The sequence below is a fragment of the Malania oleifera genome, chromosome 7, assembly GCF_029873635.1.
Source record: "Malania oleifera isolate guangnan ecotype guangnan chromosome 7, ASM2987363v1, whole genome shotgun sequence".
In the NCBI taxonomy this organism is placed as follows: Eukaryota; Viridiplantae; Streptophyta; class Magnoliopsida; order Santalales; family Ximeniaceae; genus Malania; species Malania oleifera.
In genome coordinates, this window is record NC_080423.1 from 84,086,335 (window position 1) to 84,111,587 (window position 25,253).

The 25,253-nt window shown below is 38.3% G+C and overlaps 1 protein-coding gene across 1 annotated transcript; it reads left to right on the top strand.

Annotated features, from left to right (window-relative positions):
- Positions 1–1,268: 1,268 nt before the first annotated feature.
- LOC131159828 (uncharacterized) lies at positions 1,269–25,149 on the top strand. Its single transcript, XM_058115006.1, has 12 exons — positions 1,269–1,617; positions 1,723–1,834; positions 5,602–5,675; positions 5,790–5,836; positions 5,947–6,100; positions 6,198–6,242; positions 6,314–6,518; positions 6,602–6,663; positions 6,792–6,892; positions 23,386–23,440; positions 23,531–23,578; positions 24,542–25,149. The coding sequence occupies exons 1-12, from the start codon at positions 1,419–1,421 to the stop codon at positions 24,718–24,720; spliced, it is 1,281 nt and encodes a 426-aa protein (XP_057970989.1). The 5' UTR covers positions 1,269–1,418; the 3' UTR covers positions 24,721–25,149.
- Positions 25,150–25,253: the final 104 nt, after the last annotated feature.

The window sequence follows — 25,253 nt, forward strand, 5'->3', positions numbered from 1 at the left end:
TATGATTAACATAAATTAATAAAGTAATGTTTATATATTATAAATATTATTTGAAAATTATATGTTATTTTAATATATATTATGATATATTAATTATTGTTGCAATGTAAGTATTGTACTTATTTAATAAAGTGAGTATCCAAACCAAACTTATTTTAAGCAACACTTATAATCATAACTTATTTATATATCCAACCAAATAACACGTATTAATTCAACGCTTTTCAGTTCAATACTTATTTTTAGTACTTATTAATTTCAACACTTCTTAAAAAAAAAACACTTCTAAATAAGTGATTCCAAACAATCCTAAGCCCACTTAAGGAGCATAAACACTAATGACATTTATTATCTCTTGACTTAAAACCATCTTGATTTTATAGTTCTATCTCTTACTCTTTTGACATCTATAATACAATCTTTTAAGTCTTTATCTATAATAATTCTCATCCTATTTTTATGTTTCTCTTTTTCTAATGCACCAAAGGTTGAATCCTGATTTTTCAATATCTCTAACTTTCTTCTTTACCCATTTAGTTTCTTGAAAATAGATTAAATTAATTTTTCTTCTAATCATCATGTTGACTGTCTCCATGCTTTTACCTAAGTGTCTCTATATTTTAAGTTGTTAATCTAATGTTAGTTTCCTGAACTAAATTCTTTATTTGCCCATGTCTAAAATGATACGATAACCCTTGCATATTTAACATCGATCCTAGGTGCCGATGGGATCTGTCACTTTGGGGTGATAACCTTACCCACCTTCACCCGCTTTTTGTTACACCTAAATGGTATAAGTGTTACACATCGCTTCGTAGAGGATGCCCTAACAAATAATTAGTAAGTATTCATATCATAATGATCTAATAAGTTTTATACTGTCTACCTTTCTCCTTTATTAAGACTTATGCCCTAACAAATAATTAGTAAGTATTCATATCATAATGATCTAATAAGTTTTATACTGTCTACCTTTCTCCTTTATTAAGACTTATGATCAGTTGTGTGTGAAATTAAAAAGATAATATAATATTAAATTAAAATAAATTAAAAATTATTTTTAATTGCTCTCTCTCTCTCTCTCACACACACACACACACACACACACACACACACACACACACACACACTTCCTTATCTTCTAAAAATGGAATTGTGTGTATCTGAAGGTCGTCAATGTGTGGATTTAAAATTTTTTTACATCATAAATGGAGTTTTGAGATTTTTTTTTTTACAAAAAAGGAAAATTTGGGGAGAAACGTATTGTACAATTCCCCAACCTAAAACCGCGCATTCAAAATACGATTTCTCAATGCCCTTCTCCTCGTAGTCGTTTCCTTTTCTCGATAAACCCTTCTGCTTCTGGACTTCTCCGGGTTTTGGCGGTATTATACGTGCCACCAGCACCGTCTACTCCGATGATTCGCATCGCTGCAAGAGCACCGGGCGCGGTGGTTGCTGCCGCTCGAACTGTCCGAAAAGGATTTTTATGTCATGGGTCCTCCGTTCTCTCTCCACAACCCTCTAGATTCTACACCAATGGCGGCCCCATTGCTGACCCAGTGGCTCTTGAAATGATCAATTACGCACTCAGCCATGCCAGGTCTCTCAAATCAGGTTTCTTCCCACTAACATCTTCCACAGTTCTGTTTCTCAACGTCCTCTTTTCGCTTAATTAGAAGTAATTTTTTTTTTTTGGGTAAATTCCTGTCTTGAGTGTAGATGACTCGCATGCACAAGGTCAACTGGTGCTGGAGCAGTGCCTCTCTGCTCACCCGGAGGATAATTCAGGCGGAATGGCTCTGCTTGCTATGTCTACCCTTTTCTCTGAAAGGTATGATCTTTCTTCTGCTCTTTTATTAAATATTATTGTTTTTCTAAAATTTGTGTAATGAAATTAGATATGTCTGTAATTCCTAGCAATAATTTTTTGTAAATTGAGGCATATATTGCGTTAATTTTTTATCAATTCTGTAACAAATAGAAATGCAAGGAGAATTTGCAGAAGAAGAATTCTGGAAAAGAAGAGAAAAATGCTCTCTGTATTGAATTGCCTTTCAGCAAGTTTACAAGCATGTAATATTATATACAATTACTAAAGAATATTCTAACTACCTATATCATATGGAAAGACATTATTACCCGTTATATACAACTTAGCAAAAGAAAATGACAAATAACTAACGGAATCATAAAGGAATTCTGAAAACAGAATTGACAGACTTCATTCTTCAGCATCCACAATTTCCTTTCTTTTCTTTGCATGCTGTGCTGTGTGCTGCTCTGATTTATTCTCCAATACCCCCCGCAAGATGAAGCGTTAAGATTTACGACTCCCATCTTGGATAAGTGAGGATTGAGAACTTTTGAAGACAAAACTTTTGTCATGGTGTCGGCAATTTGATCAGAGCTAGGAACATAATGAATGCAGATGCTACCATATTTGATTTTGTCACGAATTAAGTGACAATTGAGCTCGATAAGTTTGGTTCTTTCGTTGAAGACAGGGTTCGCAGCGATGTGTAGGGCAGCTTGGTTATCATAGTGGAGTAAAGCTGCTTGAGGATGAGGAACTTGAAGGGTGGATAAGATGAATCATAACACCATGTTAACTCAGAACAAGTAGCAACCATTGATCGATACTCTTGCCTCTTCCGATGAATGTGAAACAACCGATTGTTTCTTGGACTTCCAAGAGATCAGGGAAGAACCAAGAAAGATGCAATAGCCACTTACGGATCTCCTGGTGTCTTGGACAGGAGACCTAGTCCGAATCAAAGTAGGTCACAAGTTGAAATGAAGAAGAACGAGGGAGAAGGAGACCTTGACCACGGGCACCCTTGAGCCACCTAAGAACTTTCTGAACTGCCAGGACGTGTGTATCAGTAGGGTTAGAGTTTGAACACTAAAACATATGTTTGGCTGAGAGATAGTGAGGTATAATAGGCGACCAATCATTCTTTTGTAAACATTGGGGGTCTGCGAATGGAATACCTGTGGACTTAGTGAGTTTGAGGTTTTGTTCCATAGGAACCTTAGTAAGGTTGCTGCCCAAGGTACCCGAATCTGCCAAAATGTCCAATGTATACTTCCTCTGACAGAAATGTATCCCTTTAGATGACCTTGCAATCTCTATGCCAAGAAAGTACCTCAATGTGCCAAGATCCTTTATTTGAAACTTGCTATGCAGAGAAGCCTTTAGATCATTCACAGTATTGAGATCATTACTTGCTACAAGTATGTCATCAACATATACGAGTAAAGCAACAAAGATGCCATTTGTGTCTCGGGTGAAAAGGCTATAATCAGCCTTGGATTGAGAGAAACTAGATTCAATTAAGGCATTTGAGAATTTAGAATACCATTGTCTCGATGCTTGTTTGACGCCATACAAACTTTTGAGTTGCTTGCAAACTTGGTTGGGAGAACCTTTGTTGTAACTGAGAGGCTTGTTCATAAAAATGTCTTCATGTAAAACCCTATGCAAGAAGGCATTATTTACATAAAATTGATTGATGTAAATGCCAACCCTTAATCGATGCAATAGCTAAAAAGACATCTCACTGTGACCAATTTTGCAATAGGAAAGAATGTCTCTTGGTAACCCTTTAAGTTGAGTGTAGCCTTTAGCTACTAATCTTGCCTTCAACCTTTCAACACTCCCATCAGAATTATGCATAATTTTGTAGACGTATTTATAGGCAATAGGTACTTTTCCAGGTGGTAAAGTAATAAGTTCCCAAGTGTGATTTGCTTCCAAGGCAGCCAGCTCATTATCCATTGCTTGACACCAACCTGGGTCCTTAATGGCTTGTTTATAAGTTTTTGGTTCAATGTGTGTGGAAATAAGGGTGGAAAAGGCTTGATATGGATGTGAAAAAGAATGATAAGCAAGTGTATGATGCAGTGGAAAGGGTGTACCTGATGAAGACATGAGTTTCTTGTTCAACTCTGGGATAGGAGCAGTAAGGGTAGTCTGTTGACAGTGGAAATCCTGCAGGTAGCTGGGTGCACTTCAAGTTCTAGTTGACCTGCGGGGGAGAATAGGAGAGGTTGAAAGTGGGGAAGAAATAGGGGGAGAGGAAGGAGAGGTTTGGGAATGGGAGTTGAGTTCCTCAGGAAGGATTGTAGCAGGTAATGGTTGAGTGATGTGAGGAGGGGAATTATGCTGTTGGGAATTAGAGGAAAGGATAGGATGTGGCATAGTAGTAAGGGGAGGAGAATGCAAGGACAGAAAAGGGAAAAGAAGAGAAGGAGATGCTGTGTTGGGTTTGTGGGAATGGAAGGGAAAATTGTTTCATGGAATTGGACATCTCGGGATAGAAAGACTTGCTCAGTTTGTAAATCAAGTAATTTATATGCTTTAACTCTGAAAGGGTAGCCTAAAAAGAAACACTCTCTACCTCGAGAATCAAATTTCTTCCTCCCATGGGATAATGTAGAGGCATAAGCAAGGCACTTGAAAACTTTGAAGTGTTGGTAATGGGGTGGGCTATGGAAGAGGGTTTCATAAGGGGTTTTATTATGAAGAAGGGGGGTGGGGGTTCTATTAATAAGGTAAACTGCTGTTAGAACACAGTCAGTGCAAAATTTGAGAGGGAGATTTGATTGGAATTTTAAGGTGCGAGCCACATTCATGATATGTTGATGTTTTCTCTCCACTTTCCTGTTTTGTTGGGGTGTTTCCAAACAACTCCTTTGGTGTATAATGCCTTTGGTTTGATAGAAATCTCTCATTTGGAATTCAGATCCATTGTCACTCTTAAGTATCTTAATTTTTGTCTGAAATTGGGTTTCAATTGAATTGCAAAAAGTGACAATACAAGTCCGGGTATCAGATTTATTTTGAAGTATATAAACCCAAGTTGTCCTAGAGAAATCATCGACAAGTGTGAGAAAGAAACGAGATCGATCAGCAGCAATGGTGGAGTTGGGACCCCAAATATCACAATGGACAATATTAAAAGCATGTAAAGATGAATGCTCAGAGTGTGGAAAAGGGAGACGATGCTGTTTGGCTAAAGGACAAACAGAACATGGCATTTGATTATGGAATTTCAGATTGTTTGTTACAATGTCAGTAATTAAAATTAATCTGGAAAGAGAGATATGGCCTAGTCTATAATGCCATAAATCAGAAACAGAAGCTGTGTGAGTACCAGAAGCAGAAGTGGAGTGATTTTTATGTAGGAAAGTAGGCCAAGCATCAACTAGAGCAGAAGGTGACACCCGTGAGCTAAGAAGATGATAAAGTCCACGTTTCTTTTTCATGTAACAAAAATAGAAATGCAAGGAGAATTCGCAGAAGAAGAGTTCTGGAAAAGGAGAGAAAAATGCGCTCTGTATTGAATTGCCTTTCAGCAAGTTTACAAGCATGTATTTATATACAATTACTAAAGAATATTCTAACTGCCTATATCATATGGAAAGACATTATTACCTATACTACTTAGCAAAAGAAAAGGACAAATAACTTACGGAATCATAAAGGAATTCCGTAAACAGAATTGGCAGACTTCATTCTTCAGCATCCACGATTTCCTTTCCTTTCTTTGCATGCTGTGCTGTGTGCTGCTCTGATTTATTCTCCAATAACTCCAGAGGAAATTTCAATGATGCAATTGAGAGACTCCAAAGAATTCAAGAATTGCCACTCTCTTCTATGGGCATTAGAGGTGAATTCCTGTGCTCTCTCTACCTTTTTTATTCTTTTGAAATTGAGCATGTTTTGGTGAATTTCTATGGTAATTTATTCTTCAAATTCTAAGTCATTTGTGGTTTTGTTGCAGTTCTTGCCCTGGAGGCTCTTGTTGGAATCCATTTAGAATTGGGGCACGTAAGTCTCTACACGTTCCATTTGTTCAAGGAATTTTATTTTAAAATAAAATAAAATATTTGCAAGTTTACTACTTGAATTCATTTTAAGATTGCCCTGCCCCTATATAGGATGATACCTCGTCAGTGCTAGCAGATAAATGCTTAAAAATCTTGGAAGAAATGGGACCAGAAGCTGATGGTGAATCTACCTCTAAGTTTCTGCGTGCTCGAGCTAAGGCTGTGAAAGGGCTCATTGAGATGGTTAAGGGCAATCTTGAATCAGGTACATCTGAATGCTTGCCGTTTGTTTTCTTTTAACATTACTGTTTCATAAATCATAATATCTATAATTTACCAGAAGGTGGTCTCATTTTGTGTAGCTGAGTTTTTCTTTCAAGGATGTCAGGATGACAGAGGTTGCACTGGTGAGGTTCATCTCATCAGTTATTTTGAAATAAATCAATAGACAATATTTTATTGATCTTTTGATACATAGGCAATGTTGCTCTGTCATATGGAGAACTCTTGCATGCCATGCGGAACTTTTCGACAGCAAAGGAGTTGTACCAGAAAGTAATTCAAGAGATTTCTGAGAATAAAGATTTCAGTAACCCCTATGCCTCAGGAGCTTGTAATATGTCATCAGATGCAGTTCTGGTGGCAGCTAACTGTGCTCTGGGGCAACTTGAAGTGCAGCTTGGGTAACCTTGTGTGACTTTCTGTAGCTGTTCCTTTTTAGTGTGATCCTTTTACATGTCATGGATTTAAACTTGTGTTTCCCTAGGAACTTTGAGGATGCTCAGGAGATATTGACAAAAGCATTGACCAAAACAGAAGAACATTTTGGTGTTTTACATAAGCTTTTCTTTGTTAATTTGGAGTGATGTACACAAGAATTTAGCATATTGTCTTAATCAGATTGATTGATGGAGTTATATGTGACAACAACATATGGTTTTATTGCTTTGGTGTAGGCTCATTTCATCCTAAAGTTGGGGTTGTCTTAATCTCCTTAGCCCTCATGTTCAAGCATAAAGCAAGGCTTGAGCATTCAAGTTCTCTTTTGATTCAAGAGGTCAGAACTTATATTGATCTGTGTATTTTTTGTTTTCAGAAATTTAGAATCTCAATGTCTTGCCTTGGCCTCATTTGTTCATGATCATGCACTTTTTTAATGATTCCATGCATAGGAAAATTAATTGGTTAAATTTTGGGTTTTGATATAGTTTTGCAAGAATGGAATCATGGACTGATTCGAGCTATGTTTATGTTAATGAGTCTTTGGCATGTTGGAATGGAAAACTAGGACGTGGTAGGTCACAATGATGCAGATGAAGCATTACGAATGCTAGGTGGTGGCATGTGAAAAGCATGAGTTATAAAATTCTGTATATAAAATTTTAATGTGGTGTAAATTATTAATTTAAATTAAATTAAAATGGATATAAATTGTTGTGTAGTTTAAAATCAATATATCTTTAATTTCTTAAATCAGTGATTAGAGAGAGAGGGCTACCTATTTAGATGTTTTTTTTTTCTTTTTTCTTTTTTTTTTTATTTCTTTTTCCAGTGTGATTGGGGAATTGAGCAAATGATGCAGAACAACTAAGAGAATTACTTCCAAGAGAGAATTTTGGAGAGATTGAGAAGAGAAGGGTAAGCGGAAGAAGGAAAAAAGGACGAAGAAGATAGGGAAAGGAGATACGAGGTGACACGGCACATGTTTAGTTCGATTGAAATCCAACAAAAACTACCTCTTACATGGCTTTCAGATCCTTAGGTTACAAGAAATTACATTAATTACAAAAGAAGCTCCTAGAGCACACATATATTACAAACTCACCATCAAATACCCATTAGCCTTTTACAGATAAACTAAAACAAATTTGGGTTTAGGATCTAACAATCCCTCAACCCTATTATTTGAAATTCTCCAAATTGAGTCAAAATGTTCCATCCAAAACTTGCTTGCTGTCCTACATCATTCACTCCTAAAAAAACTCAACGCCATTGAGTTGGGGAAAACACCAAGAGTCCATCACCCTAAATAGAATTATTTTGCTCATAAGAGAGGAACAAGCGGTGCGCTTTAATTTTGTGATTGGAAGAGCTCAAGATGGCATAAACTTGTTCTTGTTGATGGAGAGGGCATAAGAATTTTCCATAGGCATTATCCTCAGCCCTCTTATCAAACAACCATGTAGGGGGCCAAAAGGATATGATGAATCTTAAGAAGAAGGAAATCACACTACATTGTCTCCACAATTGAATTGTTCATCCAAGAAATTTTGTGTGGATTATGATGAGGTTCAATTTATAAATTTAACATCTTCATGGCTTCTTCAGAAACTACATTTGTACAAATTACTAGGATAAAAAGGGTGTCCCTCAGTCACGACGCTCCTTGCTTTGCAAGGGTAGGGGGAGGGTCATCACAATGTACGCAGACTTAATCCTACTTTCATGTTGAGAGGCCCTTTTCCTGTACTCGAACCCATGACCAACCGGTTACAACTTACAAAGGAGCAACCTTGCCATTAATCCAAGGCTCACCTTCTTGTACAAACTACTAGGATCAGCAACCAAAATATTAAGTTGCTTATGACAAAATCCTGAGTTTGAGATATGCTAGTTTGTCTTTGTTAGAATATCACTTTACCTAAAAGCTTAAGCTATTAGGTTGTGGGTTGACAACATATATCAAGCTTTAACACTCGCCAGCACAACAACACATGGAGAGATAAACAGATGATAGTTCCCATTACAAGGATTACAAAATTTTTTAAACACCACACAATAAATGCTGGCAATAAGACTAGAACCCAAGACCTTCTAGTAACTAGCTTTGATACCATGTTAGAATACCACTTTACCTTAAAGTTTAAGCTATTAGGTTGTGGACCAACAATGTATATTAAGCTTTAATAGTCTCCAATCATTTTTCCTTCAACCTTGTGGAGGAGTGAGGATAGGTCGAAGAACTAAATAGTTTATCATGTTGCCATCTACATCTAATGTGCTTGGGACTTCTGTATTTAGATTCAATTACTTGGCTGGTGTCATCATCTTTTTTTTTTGCAATACTCATGACTTTGTAAGGAAACAACTCCTTTATTCTAAGTCCAATGCTCATTTGACTTCTCTAGGGCAACCCAATCATTACCCTTCTCAAAACAAAGGTTCAATGTAGCTCTAGTAGGCTTATGTTGCATATCCTCCTCAATCGAAGTGGCAGCCTCTATGGCATCCCAACTGTAATGAGGCAACATGCAGCAAGCTTAAAGGCAATAGCTCACTTCAACCCTTCCAAGTACAAAGTTATAGTTACAGAGCCCCTTTCCTTTCTATGTTAGCATGAGTGGCAGAAGATAAAACCTAGTAGTGTAATTTGCATCTCTTCTTCTTGCTTCAAATCAAAGAGTTGCGGATGAACATATTGGATGTAAGGTACAAATTGGTCCTGCATGGCTTGCTTCATTTGATCATGTGTTCTTATCTCACAAAATCTCCTTCTTCTACATATCTCCTCTTGTGTATTCCACCAAATTCAAGCAGTGCCCTTCAAAATGGCTGATTATGATGCTGTCAGTGGTAATGGATCTCTCAAAATGTGTACCAAACTCAAACAATCAACTTTCTATCTATTGGCCTAACAAGGGTTATAATCTTATTTTGATGATAACAAATCAAGGGTACTTAACATGTTTGGTTAGGTGAAGTTTCAGGGTTCAAATGCTTTGATAAAGATCAAGACAAAGTACTTGAAGAGTTTCATTAAAAGCTTGTACTTAAAGTTAGAAGATCTGATGAAGCTAAAGATTATTGAAGACAGAAGCTCAAGAGACACAAAGAATGAAAGCAAATGCATGAAGACTTAGCGCTTAGAAAGTTATAGTCTTTAAGAAGTCTCATGTAAGTACTTCACGATTTCAATATAAATGTTTGAAGCTCTTAGGAACTATATTTGACTTAGAAACTTTCTTTTGAAAACCATGGAAAATATATTTAAAGTCTCATTTAAGCTTTTCAAGTTTAAAAAGTTAAAGAATTTTGGAAACAAAATTTTGAAAGCATATAAGCTACAAGATAGGACAGGGAACTGATAAATCCTCATCAGGTGGTTGACGTTCTTATGCTGATAAATTTGAGCAAACAGAACCGAGATAGGCGACTGACCACTAAGGCTCAGGCGACTGACTCAACACTCTGTTTGAAAATATGCTGAACTTAAAAGGCTCAGGCGACTGACCCTCAGGTCACAATAGATTGAAGTTCATGTTTTAAATTTAAAACAGCGAGGGAAAGTTTTCAAAATTGATTTTTTGACTCCCAAACTTTGAGAAAACTTGGGAAACACTGCAAGTAACTTGGGGAATACATTCATATACTTTTAAACTCTATAAATACTTCTTGTTTCCACAAATTACATACAACAATCAAAGCACAAATAAGCTACAAATTCAAAGCTCTCTTGTTGAAATTTTTTTGAAGAAATTGCCGTGCTTTTGCTGATACTACTCTTGGTATTTTGATTGTTTCTATTGAGATTTTTAAATCAAATCAGAAACCTGGTGATATTCTATTGAGCTTCACTCTTTTATGTTGATTATTGCTGAAGTATATTGATTTTCACTTGTACAAATCTGCTCTAATTGAGAGTTTTACTTGTGCGAACAAAAATTGTTTCTTGTTTCTATTATTGACGATTCAGGGATATTGGATCGTTGCCTAGCAAGAAGGGGTATTCTTGTTAGAGAGGGATCTCCACCTCATACGGAGAGAGGTTGCAACTTTGCCTGGTAAAAAGTTGGAAAGGAAAATCCTCACAGCGGTTGCTTGGGGCAAGGGCGTAGGCTTCTAGCCGAACTTGTAAAAAATCTGGTTTTCAGCTCTTCTTCCCTAATCTCTTTACTTTATTGCAAGTTTATTATCTGCGTGTATGTTTACTGAGAACTTGCTGCATATTGGAAGTTGCTGAATTACTGATTTTGTTTTATACTTGAAATCAAGAAACATATTGGTTATCATTGGTTGATTTAACAAGTTCAAAATTGAATATTGATCTTTATATCACAGCTGAAGTCAATCTTGCTCAATTAATTAAAGGAAAGTTTCAGGCTTTATAAAATTAATCTTCTGAAATTATTTTAACATTGTCACTAGTCATTGTTGAAGAAAATTCTGAATTTGAATATTTAAGTCCTGAGATTTTAATCAAGCTGATTTTTAATATCATTTATTCATAAAGGATTGAACTTGTATTGATCAAAGGTTTGTTAGTTGTACTTGTGAGGCTGCTAATCAATATTATTGTGTTTGAGTGATTGCTGAAAAATTAATTTGCTGGGTTAATACTTAAACTAAGGAATTTGTAAAACAAAGTTATAAAGGAATTTTAAAAACCCAATTCACCACCCCTCTTGGGAGTATAACTAAATTCTCACTATCGAACAACAAAAAATTGCATGTTTTTTTGCTGGAAAAAGGAAGAATAATGTGGCTGAAAGCAAATATCTTACGATTTTGGAAGTTGCAGAATAGGGAAATTTTCCAACACATGTATCACTTTATGCGAGTCACTGGCCGTGACTTTTCAGCAATGAAATTTGGAACAAAGGTATATGGTGGCAAATTCAGTGGTATTGGTGGCGTGATGTGAAAAGCATATGAAGGTAGGGATTTCGAAAGGCTGATGGCTGGGAATAATCTTTTGCCGGCACGTGGGAGCTGTTTGGTGGTTGGACGACAATTAAACTTTGAAGATGGGTCATTTTAGGAGGTTCTGCTTTACGGTGATGATGTTGTCAATAGGGCCGTTCAAAAATTGGCTTAAACCTATTAAACCGACTGAACCAAATTAATTTAGTGCAAACGGTTCGGTTAAATAAGCTAAATTGTTCGGTTTGGTGCCAAAAATTATGGCCAAAATCTTATTCGGTTTGCACTTGGTTTTATTAATCCAGAACCAAACCAACCAAAGAAGCCCAACTTCCCCCTTTATCAGAACAGTCTTGGTTTACCAGTTCCTCTTCGATCTTGCCCCACCACTGCTGTGCTTGTCCTTACCAGCAGTATCGCCACAACCATGGCCCACCATGAACCATCACCAGTGTCTTAATCCAGATCTGGTTATCATCCACCACTCGTCTTGGCCAATCTGACACGATCAAGTATCAACTCCGTCTCTGCTACTGCACATCCCCGATCCATCACCAGAAGCAGATCAATTTGATGATTCGATGAAGAAGACAAGATATAAATGAATTATAATGTGGGGAAAAATGAAAATGGCAAGGGAAATGGGAGGGGAGAGCTGATTGGTCTATCCTTGCACCTGCATCATCACCATCTGCTAAGATTTGAGAGTGCAAGTTCATAGAAATGCAGAGAGAATATCTGATTTTTTGCCTAAGAAACCTTTGGTTTATAAATTTGGTTGGGTCGGTTTCTTGAAGTTTTGAACCAATTACTTTAGTCGGTTCAGTTTATGTTTGAGTTGAACAGAAAAAAAAAAAATTCAGTTCTGTTGATTTTTTGGCCGAATCAACCGAACTGGCCGGTTGCACGCCCCTAGTTGTGAAAATCCTCTGAGAAAGTGTTCACAAAGTTAGTGGCACGGCTATAATTTCAGCTGGAAGTTGGAGGATGATGAACAGTGTAGACTCAAATAGGGAGAGGAAAGGAAAGAGAGGAGGAAAGAAAGAAGATAGAAATGGGGAAGAGAAGTTGTTTAAAGAATTCTGTAGAAATTTGAATACTGCTGAGGGAAAAAGGGGCTGGAATTTAACAGAAAAGAGACGAAGAAGAATGATCTAGAGGAAAAAGGGTGGATTGAAAATGGAATAATGGAGATCACAGTGGGGCTCTGGTACCAAATGATGCAGAACAGCCAAGGGGAATTGAGCAAATGATGCAGAACAGCAATGAAAATTACTGCAAGAGAGAATTTGCGAGAGACAGAGGGGCAAAGGTGAAGAAGAGGGAGAAGGAAGAAGGAAGAAGAGAGGAAAGGAGAAACAACATAGTACACACATTCTAATCAATTCAAATTCATTAATTACAAGAAATTACACATAAACCCCCAAAGATTCATGAAATTAAAAAATAAATCCCTAAAACACATATATATTACGAACAAAACCCCAAGGCCCAAATGCACAAACCTACCATACATATACTAAATTTCCAAATTCGGTCAAAATGATCCATTCAAATACCTGCTTCCTACCCTATATTAGGGGGGAATGTTGAGGAGAGAGAATGTATGAGGTAGTCAAGTGTTAAATGACTTTGTTAGACCAAGTGGTTAAGGGTCTTTCACTCTAACTGTGTTTTGATGACAACAACTCATTAGCAGTTCTTTAAGGCTACTAACCTTTTTTCTAGTCCTGTTCAATTGCACAGAACGGCTCCGAAGCAAGCAAGTTTCAATTCAGCCAAAAGTAACATGAGACATGATCAGAGCTCAGCCACTCAAACCAAAGCATTCATGGACTCTACATAGCATGCAAGTTTTCTAAAGATTGAGTGTGAGAGTTAGAGAGATTGTTTTTGTAAATCTCTTGTATATGGAGTGACTCAATAGAACAAGCAAGAAATGGGCATATCACATACACATCACTTGAACAACAAGCACAGTCCCACACACACACAACGAGACAAGTTAAACTACGTAAGATGTCTAAAAACCCTCAAAACATGTTTTACTAAATCTAAGACATCTTATAGTGGATTAGGGATCATTCCTCATAAATGAACAAGGACCTTTTTACTTTGAACTTAAAAGGATCTTTAAAGTAGTAAGAGGGGCCTCGTCGACGAACATAGGGCTTCGTCGACGAATACAACACAGTCCCTCGTCGACGAACACAGGGTTCTCGTCGGCAAGAATATACCGAGAGTACCTAAAAATTTAGAGCACCCCTCGTCGACGAATACAGGGGATTCGGCGACGAGGTCTATGCAAATTTCGTCGACGAAAAGAAACCGAGAATTGTCTGAATTCAGAACCAGCAACTCGTCGACAAACACAGGGCTTCATCGATGAATTTACTTAAGAGCTCGCGACGAAGGCGAGACCTCGTAGACAAATGTCGGGCTGCAGACTTCATTAAATGCAGCAGAATGACTAGTTTTTCTTTTGTCTTGCATCAATAAATGCCCAACGGCTCTCCAGTGCCCAACTCGACCTTTTGGTGTTTAAAAAGGGATCTTGCATTAACTTCAAGTATAAAAAGCTCATTTAGTTATTGAGATCATTCATTGTGCATTCACTCTAGGGTTTCATTGTGCAAATCACTTGCCCTCTTGTTCTTGCTCTCGTTTTACTCCATTGAAAAAGAGGATATCATGTGAGGATTTTGTTGTGATACTCAGCTCAAGAGGGGCATTTAAGATTGTATCTACCTTTCATCAACTACTTGTATAGAAAGGTTCTTTGTGAGCCATTGTAGGGTATCTCTAAGTGAGTACCATTGTGAAAGCTCTTTGTGAGCAGCTGTGTGCATAGGCTTCTCCGTCTAAAGGAGGATTGTATAGTGGATTTTGGGAATTTTTGAGTTGGTCTCAAGGCATGGACGTAGGCGCGGCGTGGCGCTGAACCACGTTAATATCGCCGTGTTAAGCTTCTCTTCTCTCTTCTCTCTTTTGTATTGCTCATTGATTGCCTTTTGCTTTACTTTTATTTTGTGATGTAATCCACTTGTTCTTGGCAAGATTTTTGTGTTTGTAGAAAATTTGCATATCCGCGAAAAACATCTATTCACCCCCCCTCTAGATGCTCAACCGGGCCAACAAGTGGTATAAGAGCGCCAGTCGCTAGATATTCGGAGTAACTCCCAGGCGGAAAAATCAATATGGCGGATATGTTTGCCCAAGGTCAATCCGTGGACCGTCCCCCCAAATTTTGCCGGAGCTAACTACTCGGCATGGAAAGATCGAATGTCAATCTTCATCCAAGCTTATGACTAATGAATGTGGAACATCATCACTGAAGGAGACTACACCTTCAAGAATGAGGAAGACGATGACATGCCTATTGGAAAACTTCCCGAGGCGGATGCAAAGCTAGCACAATTGAACTTCAAAACCAAGCACTTTCTCTATTGTGCTGTGAATGATGAAGAGTACAACCGAATCTGTGGATGCAACACGGCTAAGGAGATGTGGGAAAAGCTTCAGGTAACATATAAAGGTACAACCCAGGTAAAAAAGTCGAAAATTTATATGTTGGTCAAAGAATATGAAATGTTTAAAATGGAAGAAGGTGAGACAATTACTGCCATGTTTACTCATTTTACACACATCACAAATGGACTAAAAGCTCTTGGTAGAGAATACCCTATGGAAGACAATGTGCAGAAAGTCCTTCGCTCGCTACCGGCATCTTGGCATGCCAAGTCCACAGCAATTGAGGAAGCAAAAGACCTATCAAAGGTCACTCTTGACGAGCTGATCGGGTCTCTCATGACCTATGAGATCAAGAAGAAAAATGCTACCATAGAAGTTGAAGCACCCAAGAAGGCTACCGAAATTGCTCTAAAAGCTGGAAAGCAAAAAGAGCTCGTAGAAGAGGAAGAAAATGACGATGATGATGTAGTCGCTCTCCTTACAAGAAGATTCAGTAATTTTCTGATGAACAAACGAGGTGGCAAACAAAAGGAGAAAGGAGAATCGAGCATAAGATGTTGCAATTGCAAAAAGATCGGGCACCGCATGGCCGACTATCCTCTCTTCAAAAACAAAGGCAACAATCAATAGGGAGACAAAAAGAAGTTCAAAGCAATGAAAGCAACCGAATGGGATGAACTAGATGGAACCTCAACCGACGAAGAAATCGGGGAAGAAGTTGCCAACTTCTGCCTTATGGCGGACGAACAAAGTGAGGTAAACTTTGATGACGAATATCTCCCTTTTTATGAAGAACTAGAAGAAAATTGTAGGAAACTCTATATTGAATTAATAGCATCTAGAAAAAAACACAAACTTTTAGAAGGAAATCATGCAAGATGCGAACAAAAACAAATCTGCTCATGTGATACTTTGAAAGAAGAAAATGCATCTTTTAGTCTAGAAAACGAAAGACTCACTAAGGAATGCAAAAATTGCAAGGAGTCTTTTCAAAAAGAAGTTGGAAGCTTAAAAAGGTAAATAATCAAAATCCTTCAAGAAAACTCTAAATTGAAAAAGAAGGTGGAAGATCAAAATAATACAATTTATAAATTTACAAATGGTAAAGAAAATTTTGATAGGCTACTTGGAGTTCAAAGATTTGGAACTTTCAAAGAAGGATTAGGATACAGCCTATCGTCATCCGAATCAATAGGCTTTGTAAATCTTTGTACTAAAAGAAGCTCCGCATCAAAGAAAAATCCTGCACCTAAACCAAACCCTTTGCATGCTAATAAAGTTTGCCTATATTGCGAAAGAAGAGGTCATGTACACTTTACTTGCCCCTTCAGGGGAAATAAAGGAAAAAGTATGAAATACAAATGGGTGATTAAGAACACTAACCTTATAGGACCCAGGACAATGTGGGTACCAATGCAAATCACTTAATGCTGTGTGTAGTTATGCTTAAAGACCAACTCTACAAGAAGTAAATGGTTTCTTGATAGTGGATGCTCAAGACATATGATGGGAGATGCAAGCAAATTCTTCTCTCTCACCTACAAGAAGGAAGGATTAGTCACTTTTGGAGACAATGCCAAAGGAAGAATCATCGGAAAAGGTAAAATATGTAATTCATTCTTGGCTATTAAAAATGTAGCTCTTGTAGATACACTCAAGCATAACCTATTAAGTGTTAGTCAATTGTGTGATAAAGGATTAAACATTACATTTCAATCCACCCAATGCCTAATAAATGATTTACATGGAAAAACCATACTTTTAGGAAAACATGAGTCCAACATTTACACAATTGAGTTTGATGACATTAAAACTTGTGATGTTAGATGTTTATACACAATTGAGTTTGATGACATTAAAACTTGTGATGTTAGATGTTTAGCAGCTACTAATGAAAATTGTTGGTTATGACATAGAAGACTAGGTCATGCTAGCATGGACTTACTACATAAGCTATCATCTAAGAAACTAGTAAATGACCTACCAAAGGATAATTATGTAGAGGACAAAGTTTGTGATGCATGTCAATATGGAAAACAAGTTAAATCTTCCTTCAAAACCAAGAAAATGATATCCACCTCAAGACCTTTAGAGTTAATCCATCTCGATCTATTCGGTCCAAATGACATTGCTAGTATTAGTGGAAAACTATATGCTTTCGTTATATTTGATGACTTCTCTAGATTCTCATGGGTAATTTTTCTTGCGAACAAAAGTGACACTTGTAATACCTTCATCCATTTTTGTGGAAAAATTCAAAATGAAAAGGGAATATCAATTGTACACATTATGAGTGATAGAGGAAGGGAATTTAGAAACAAAGAACTAGAAGACTTTTGCAGCAAAAATGGCTATTCACACAACTTCTCCGCACCGAAAACTCCACAACAAAACCGAGAAGTTAAAAGGAAAAATCGAACACTCCAAGAAATGGTTAGGACAATGCTCAACGAACACAACTTGCCAAAATATTTATGGGCAGAAGCCGTTAGCACAGCTTGCTATGTTAGTAATCGTGTCATCATTAGATCCAAGTTAGGAAAAACCCCATACGAGATATGGAAGGGTAGGAAACCTAATATTTCACACTTTAAGGTCTTTGGATGCAAATGTTTCATATTAAATGATAGGGATCATTTGGAAAAATTTGATTCAAAATCCGATGAGGGAATCTTTATAGGATATGCCATGAATAGTAAAGCATATAGGGTATTCAACAAAAGAACTCAAACTGTTCAAGAATCAACCCATGTTGTGTTTGATGAAACAGACTCTCACACATCCAAAACAACTGTTGAGGTGGAGGAAGATAATCAAGTCACTACCTTTAGAATTGAAAAAGAACTTGAGCAACTTAAGATAAATAATGATCAACATAGAAACTGTGAAGACACAAACATTGATAATCAAGAATCATCTCCTCAAAAGCCTAATGAACCAGAAGAAGAAAATTATGAACTACCTAGGGCTTGGAAATTTGTAAAGAATCACCCAACTGGTCTTATCATAGGTAGTCCATCCCAAGGAGTTAGCACTAGATCTCACCTAAGAAGTGGATGTAATCATATTGCTTTCTTATCCCATCTAGAACCAAAAAACTTTGAGGAAGCTGAAAATGATGAAAACTGGATAAATGCCATGCAAGAAGAACTAGACCAATTTGAAAGAAACAAAGTATGACACCTAGTTCCTAAACCCAAAAATACTGCAATAATAGGCACAAAATGGGTGTTTAGGAATAAGAAAGATGACGATGAGAATATTGTTAGAAACAAAGTTAGATTAGTGGTCCAAGGGTATAACCAACAGGAGGGTATTGACTACGATGAAACTTATGCTCCTGTGGCAAGACTAGAAGCTATTAGAATGCTACTTGCTTTTGCTTGCTACAAAAACTTTAAATTATTTCAAATGGATGTAAAAAGTGCATTTTTAAATGGATACATAAATGGAGAAGTCTATGTCAAGCAACCTCCAGGATTTGAGAGCCACACACATCTAAAATATGTATACAAACTCTCGAAAGCTCTTTACGGACTTAAGCAAGCACCAAGGGCATGGTATGAACGGTTAAGTAAATTCCTCCTAGATAATGGATTCACAAGAGGAAAATTTGACACTACATTATTCTTAAAACACAAGGAAAATGATATGCTAGTTATACAGATTTACGTAGATGATATCATTTTTGGTGCTACAAATGAAACTTTGTGTCAAGATTTTGCTCAAACCATGTAGGAAACATTTGAAATGAGTATGATGGGTGAACTAACCTTCTTCCTAGGGTTATAAATTAAACAAATAAAACATGAATTTTTTATAAATCAAGCCAAATACGTTAAGGACATGCTAAAGAAGTTCGGTCTTGAAATGGGCAAGTCTAAAGTAACCCCTATGAACATCACAACAAAACTTGACGCTGATGAAAAAGGGAAGAATGTAGACCAAAAACTTTACTGCGGAATGATTGGTAGCTTGTTGTATCTCACTTCTAGCAGGCCCGATATAATGTTTAGTGTTTGTCTATGCGCTAGATTCCAATCATGTCCCAAAGAATCTCATCTTCATGCAGTCAAAAGAATCTTTAAATACTTAGCAGACACACATGACTTAGGACTCTTTTACCCTAAGAATGCTTCCTTTGATCTCACTTGCTACTTGGATGCCGACTACGGTGGTTGCAAAAGCGATAGAAAAAGCACTAGTGGAACATGCCATTTCCTAGGACACTCACTTGTGTCCTGATTTTGCAAGAAGCAAACCTCCGTAGCTCTCTCAACCACCGAGGCTGAATACATTGCAGCCGGTAGTTGCTGTGCCCACGCCTTATACATGAAGCAACGGCTTGAGGACTTCTGAATCTTAGTTAAGGGTACTCCAATTTATTGTGACAACACTAGTACCATCAACATCTCAAAAAATCTGTGCCTACACTCTAGAACTAAACACATCGAAATTAGGCACGATTTTATTCGAGACAATGTCCAAAAGGGAGACGTTGAGTTGGTTTATGTTCCCACTGAAAATCAATTAGCAGGCATCTTGACTAAGCCTCTCAATGAAGAAAGATTCAATAGAATCCGGCGTGCCCTAGGCATGTGTACTCCCTTAGATCTATCTTAGGAGTTTCTTCCTTCATTCTTAAGCTTATCCTAAGTAAAACTCAATTTTTATTCATGCCCTCGTCGACGAACATAGGGTATTCGTCGCCGAGAAATATGTCCTTTTCGTCGACGAACACAGGGGTCTTGTCGCCGAAGTTTCATTAATTTCGTCGACAAACACAGGGTTCTCGTCGACAAAATCTGTCGGGATGCTTCATATTCCCGCTCGCACATCTCACTCAGTCACAAACCCTAGCCCCCACATCTCGACCCCTCTCCTTCCTCTCGAACCTCTGCCGCTCTCTCACCTCCTTCTCTCGACCCACACTGTCCAGAGCAACCTGAAAACCTTCCGCCCTCCAAGCCTCCCTCACCGACGCACGCACTCTCCAAGCTTCCATTGCCTTGCCACTCCTTTGGTGGCTGCGGTTGTAACCTCCACCACTCCCGTCTCCAAGCTTTCTTCCCTCTCACACACTTGCCTCCAACCTTTAATGGCTCCCCGACCTAAGTGCCGAACCCTTCAAACTAAGGCTGGCGAGGGCTCGTCTCATCGTCCTCCTACTGCTCCTCCTCAGCCGACCCCCACCAACTCTGATCCCCGTTTCTTTTCTGTGGAGGCTGCCTATCGTTATCAAAACGATATTGTAAAACGACACATCGTTCATGGGAAGATTGTGCCTTTCGACTTTCTTCAGCTCCATTTTCCCACTCTGCTCTCTAAGATTAAGGTAGTCGGATGGGATGCAATCTTCGACCTAGGAGAGCTTGTCTACGAGGACCTCGTTTGCGAATTCTATGCCAACTTTGTCCCATCGCATCGCGGCATTGCCGCCTACTCCACGGTCTGCCGAACCATCATTCGGCTCTGCGAAGATACATTCTCTGCCGTGCTTGGTTGTAGCCTCTATCCACTCCGAGGCCTCTTGGCCCACATGATTTGAGTGGTTCGACTCCCATACGGTGCTCAAGCTCATTACTGGTAACCCTCGTATTCCTTCTATTGCCCGCCCTAAATCCAAGGACCTCACAGTTGAATTTAGGGTCCTCCACCACATGATTACATATAATCTTTGCCCTCGAACCGGTGGCTGGGATTGGGTAACGTTGGGCGACATTTTCAGTATGTATTGCCTATGGGTTGGGCGCGGTATCTACTTGCCCTCTATAATCGTTCAGAATATGGAAGAGAGCCTCAAACGGCAGCGGGGTTGCCTTCCTTACGGTCGTCTCCTCACGACCTTTTTTGATCATTTCGAGCTTATCCGCGCCGGGATGTCCTGCATTCGTCCTGCGCCAAAGGATACATACACCGAGGCGACCCTTCGTCGCATGCATTTTGAAAAGGATGATGCTACCAACACGTGGGTCAAAGCCCATGAGCAGGGTCAAGCTTCGGTCGATGAAGTTGAGGCTACTATGGAGGAAGAGGACGAAGAGGATGAGGATGCCTCCTATGGCCATATTTTGGAACGCCTGGACGGCTTTCAGCATGTCATGACGCAGTCAGAAATGCGTCACCGTGCTCGTTTTGACTCTCTCGATGCGACCCTTGCCCGTCAGGAAAACACCAACCGCGCTCGTTTTGATTCTCTTGACGCGTCCTTCGCTGCTCTTTTCAACCGCCTTAGTCGCCCACAGGAATGATCCTCCATAGCTCTTTTCCCCCAATTTTGATAATGGCAAAGGGGGAGAGATAGATGATATAGATATAGGCCTTTCCCTTCGGATGTAATCAGTTGGATACTTTTTGGATGTAGTAGTAGTAGTCACTGCGATTAATGTACTTGGCATGTATTGTAATTGCTTGAATGAAACATGAATGAACTAACGTTGTATTGATATGCTTATACTAAAATGTGATATACTGGACTGTTAAATATTGGTTTCATGCAAGATTAAACAACTTGGAAAATGCCTTACTTATAGACGGCATGTTGCCGAAAATTTAAATAAAATCTCCATTCAAATAATGCAAACATTAAGGGGGAGGATTTGTTAAAATTCTAGACATATACATTTAGTAAGGGGGAGCATATTTTTCAAAAAGAACACTAATGGATTGTCATCATCAAAAATGAGGAGAATGTTAGACCAAGTGGTTAAGGGTCTTTCATTCCAACTGTGTTTTGATGACAACAACCCATTAGCAGTTCTTTAAGGCTACTAACCTTTTCTTTAGTCCTGTTCAGTTGCACAGAATGACACCAAAGCAAGCAAGTTTCAATTTAGCCAAAAGCAACATGAGACATGACCAGAGCTCAGCCACTCAAACCAAAGCACTCATGGACTCTACATAGCATGCAAGTTTTCCAAAGATTGAGTGTGAGAGTTAGAGAGATTGTTTTTGTAAATCCCTTGTATATGGAGTGACTCAATAGAACAAGCAAGAAATAAGCATATCACATACACATCACTTGAACAACAGGCACTGTCCCACACACGCACAACGAGACAAGTTAAACTACGTAAGATGTCTAGAAACCCTCAAAACATGTTTTACTAAATCTAAGACATCTTATAGTGGATCAGGGATCATTCCTCATAAATGAACAAGGACCTTTTTACTTTGAACTTCAAAGGATCTTTAAAGTAGTAAGAGGAGTCTCGTCGACGAACACAGGGCTTCTTCGACGAATACAACACAGACCCTCGTCGACGAACACAGGGTTCTTGTCGACGAGAATATATCGAGAGTACCTAAACATTTAGAGCACCCCTTGTCGACAAATACAGGGGATTCAGCGACGAGGTCTGTGCAAATTTCGTCGACGAACACAGGGTTCTCGTCGATGAAAAGAAACCGAGACTTGTCTGAATTTAGAACCAGCAACTCGTCGACAAACACAGGGCTTCATCGATGAATTTACTTAAGAGCTCGCGACGAAGGCGAGACCTCGTAAACAAATGTCGGGCTGCAGACTTCATTAAATGCAGCAGAACAACTAGTTTTTCTTTTGTCTTGCATCAATAAATGCCCAACGGCTCTCCAACGCCCAACCGTTTTGGTGTTTAAAAAGGGATCTTGCATTAACTTCAAGTATAAAAAGCTCATTTAGTTATTGAGATCATTCATTGTGCATTCACTCTAGGGTTTTATTGTGCAAATCACTTTCCCTCTTGTTCTTGCTCTCGTTTTACTCCATTGAAAAAGAGGATATTGTGAGAGGATTTTGTTGTGATATTCAGCTCAAGAGGAGCATTTAAGATTGTATCTACCTTTCATCAACTACTTGTATAGAAAGGCTCTTTGTGAGCCATTGTAGGGTATCTCTAAGTGAGTACCATTGTGAAAGCTCTTTGTGAGCAGCTGTGTGTATAGGCTTCTCCGCCGGAAGGAGGATCGTATAGTGGATTTTGGGAATCCTTGAGTTGGTCTCAAGGTGTGGACGTAGGCGCGGTGCCGAACCATGTTAATATCGCTGTGTTAAGCTTCTCTTCTCTCTTCTCTCTTTTGTTTTGCTCAATCATTGCCATTTGCTTTACTTTTATTTTGTGATATAATACACTTGTTACTCTTTAATTACTCTTTACCCTTGATAGCTTAACTAACTCTTTTTAACATTTTAAAGGTATAGAACCCATGTCTGTGAACCTATAAAATATTTTTAGTACTTTTAAGTTTGAGTTTTGAATTAAATTTATACCTGATCCTTCCTATTTAAAATAGTGAAATGGGATTCATTGAGTCTAATCAGTTGATATTTTTGGTTTCCTTTGTTTAGGTTTTGGGAATTTAGCCATACCAGTTTAACAGGGGCTGTGGATCTTGTAACTATTTATGTATAAAAGAATTTATGTTTTCTTAGCATTTTCTTGAAACTTTCTTTGACAGGGACTGTATAGACGGGCAATAGATTTGTTCAAAGCTCCACCCTTGGAGACTGAAAGTATGGAAAGAATTCATTGATTTTTCCCACCTTTGCTCCTCTGCCTGTATTAAAATTCAAATGAAGCATTTTTTTCCCTTGGTTGAACAGGTGCAAAAGAAATGGTAGATAGACAGGATATAGCGGCCCTTGCAAGAGGTATGGTTCAGCAATGACAATGCTTTTCATTATACTGCTCCTGCATCATTGTGCATGCTTATGGAGCAGTTGGAACTACAGATGTATGGAAATTTAGCTTTGGTCTTGGTTAAGTGAATTTGCACCAATACTATGGCTTGTTCACAGCAGCATGTCAAATCTAAACATTTAAGTCGTTGAACCTCTTAGCAGATATCTTGGATATAGCATAATCCTGATCCTCAAAGCCTCCAAAATAAATGTAAATGAAAGGGAAAAAGGACCATTTTGCTCTACTACCCTGAGTCTAACAATTTGCTGAAACCAAAGAAGTAAAATTAGAAGAAATGGGAAAAATTTTTGCAAACCTGCCATAAGCCATCCTGCGAATTGTAACTGAAACTTGTGCAGTTCTTTCAATCATAGTTGAAATTCTTATTGGGTATTATTTGCATTCATGCGTTCTTTCATTTCTCTTAATTTTACAACTGTGTCAAGGAGTTGCTGGCTCTGCCTTGTGCGCAGAATGATGCATATTAATGCCACATGGACCATCTGATATGGAGGATGCTATCTATGTGTGATGTGTGCGAATAATACTCAACATGGCAGATGGAATGCATTCAAATCATATGCAAGCAGTCAAAATGTGTAGCATTGCTAGTCAAGCATAGGATTCATTTTCCTGTTCAAATGAGCAAAACTTGGCAGTTTTTTTTCTTTCTTGCATTCACTACCAGATCACGAGAGGTCTGCAAACATGATTTTGCATTTCTAAGGGCATGTAAGAACCCCCACCCATGCTCATGGAATGGGTTTCTTATTTTCACTCTTGTGATAAATAACATCTTTAACAATTTTTTTTTCATTTGGCGGTGCATCTATGCAGGAATGGATTTATTATAAAGTTGCTTTGTGACTGCTGAACATAATTACATTATTTTTCGCATTTTGTAAAGTTGATGATGATTGTTGGATGTCTAGGTGGATATGCAGAAATACTCTGCATTCAACAGAACAGGAGGAGCGAAGGAGAGAAAATGAAGAGATGGGCGGAATCTGCATGGGGAAATCAGCGGTTATCCCTGGCTGAGGCACTGGATTTCTCTGAATCGTCTTCCAAAGTGACAATCATAGATGCTCGAATCAGCAGGGTCCTGTAGGCTTCATGTTTGCTAGGTTTTGCAGCAGCAGGTCAATGATACCAGGGGTGAAATTACAGAGGAATGGAGCGGATGGGCTTCAATCCTGTGGATGCATTGCATCTCCATCTACACAGCATGTATGATTTACATCTTGTATTAATTTTCAAATGTATGTCTATAGAGGCAGATGCTGAGGTCTGCCTGAGTTTTGTATTATAAGTCCACAATTTTGGGACTTGCTCCGAGTGTTATCTTGATTTTGTTCTCTCGCAAGTGATGCAGAAAAGAAGCGTTAGCTTTAATGTGTTAGGGTTGAACGCTGTTATGTGCCTCACCTTCTCCCCAAATTAGCAAGTGATGGGTTGTAAGGTTGTTTGCCATAGCTTTTTTTGGTATTTTTTTATTAATTTATGTTTCTTAATAAAACTGGTTTTGGTCTTTGAGGCATCCTGCTAAGGGTCATCAATAACTTTCTAGGCATGAATGGTATACTAATACCTTGAAACTCTTGAAGGTTGATGATCTTGACAATACTATTTGTGGATATTTTG

Coding starts and splice junctions, on each gene's coding strand:
- LOC131159828 (XM_058115006.1), top strand. CDS start 1,419: ATGATTCGCATCGCTGCAAGAGCACCGGGCGCGGTGGTTGCTGCCGCT. Junction 5,676..5,789: donor CTCTTCTATGGGCATTAGAG/GTGAATTCCTGT, acceptor GTTTTGTTGCAG/TTCTTGCCCTGGAGGCTCTT. Junction 23,441..23,530: donor TCCACCCTTGGAGACTGAAA/GTATGGAAAGAA, acceptor TTGGTTGAACAG/GTGCAAAAGAAATGGTAGAT.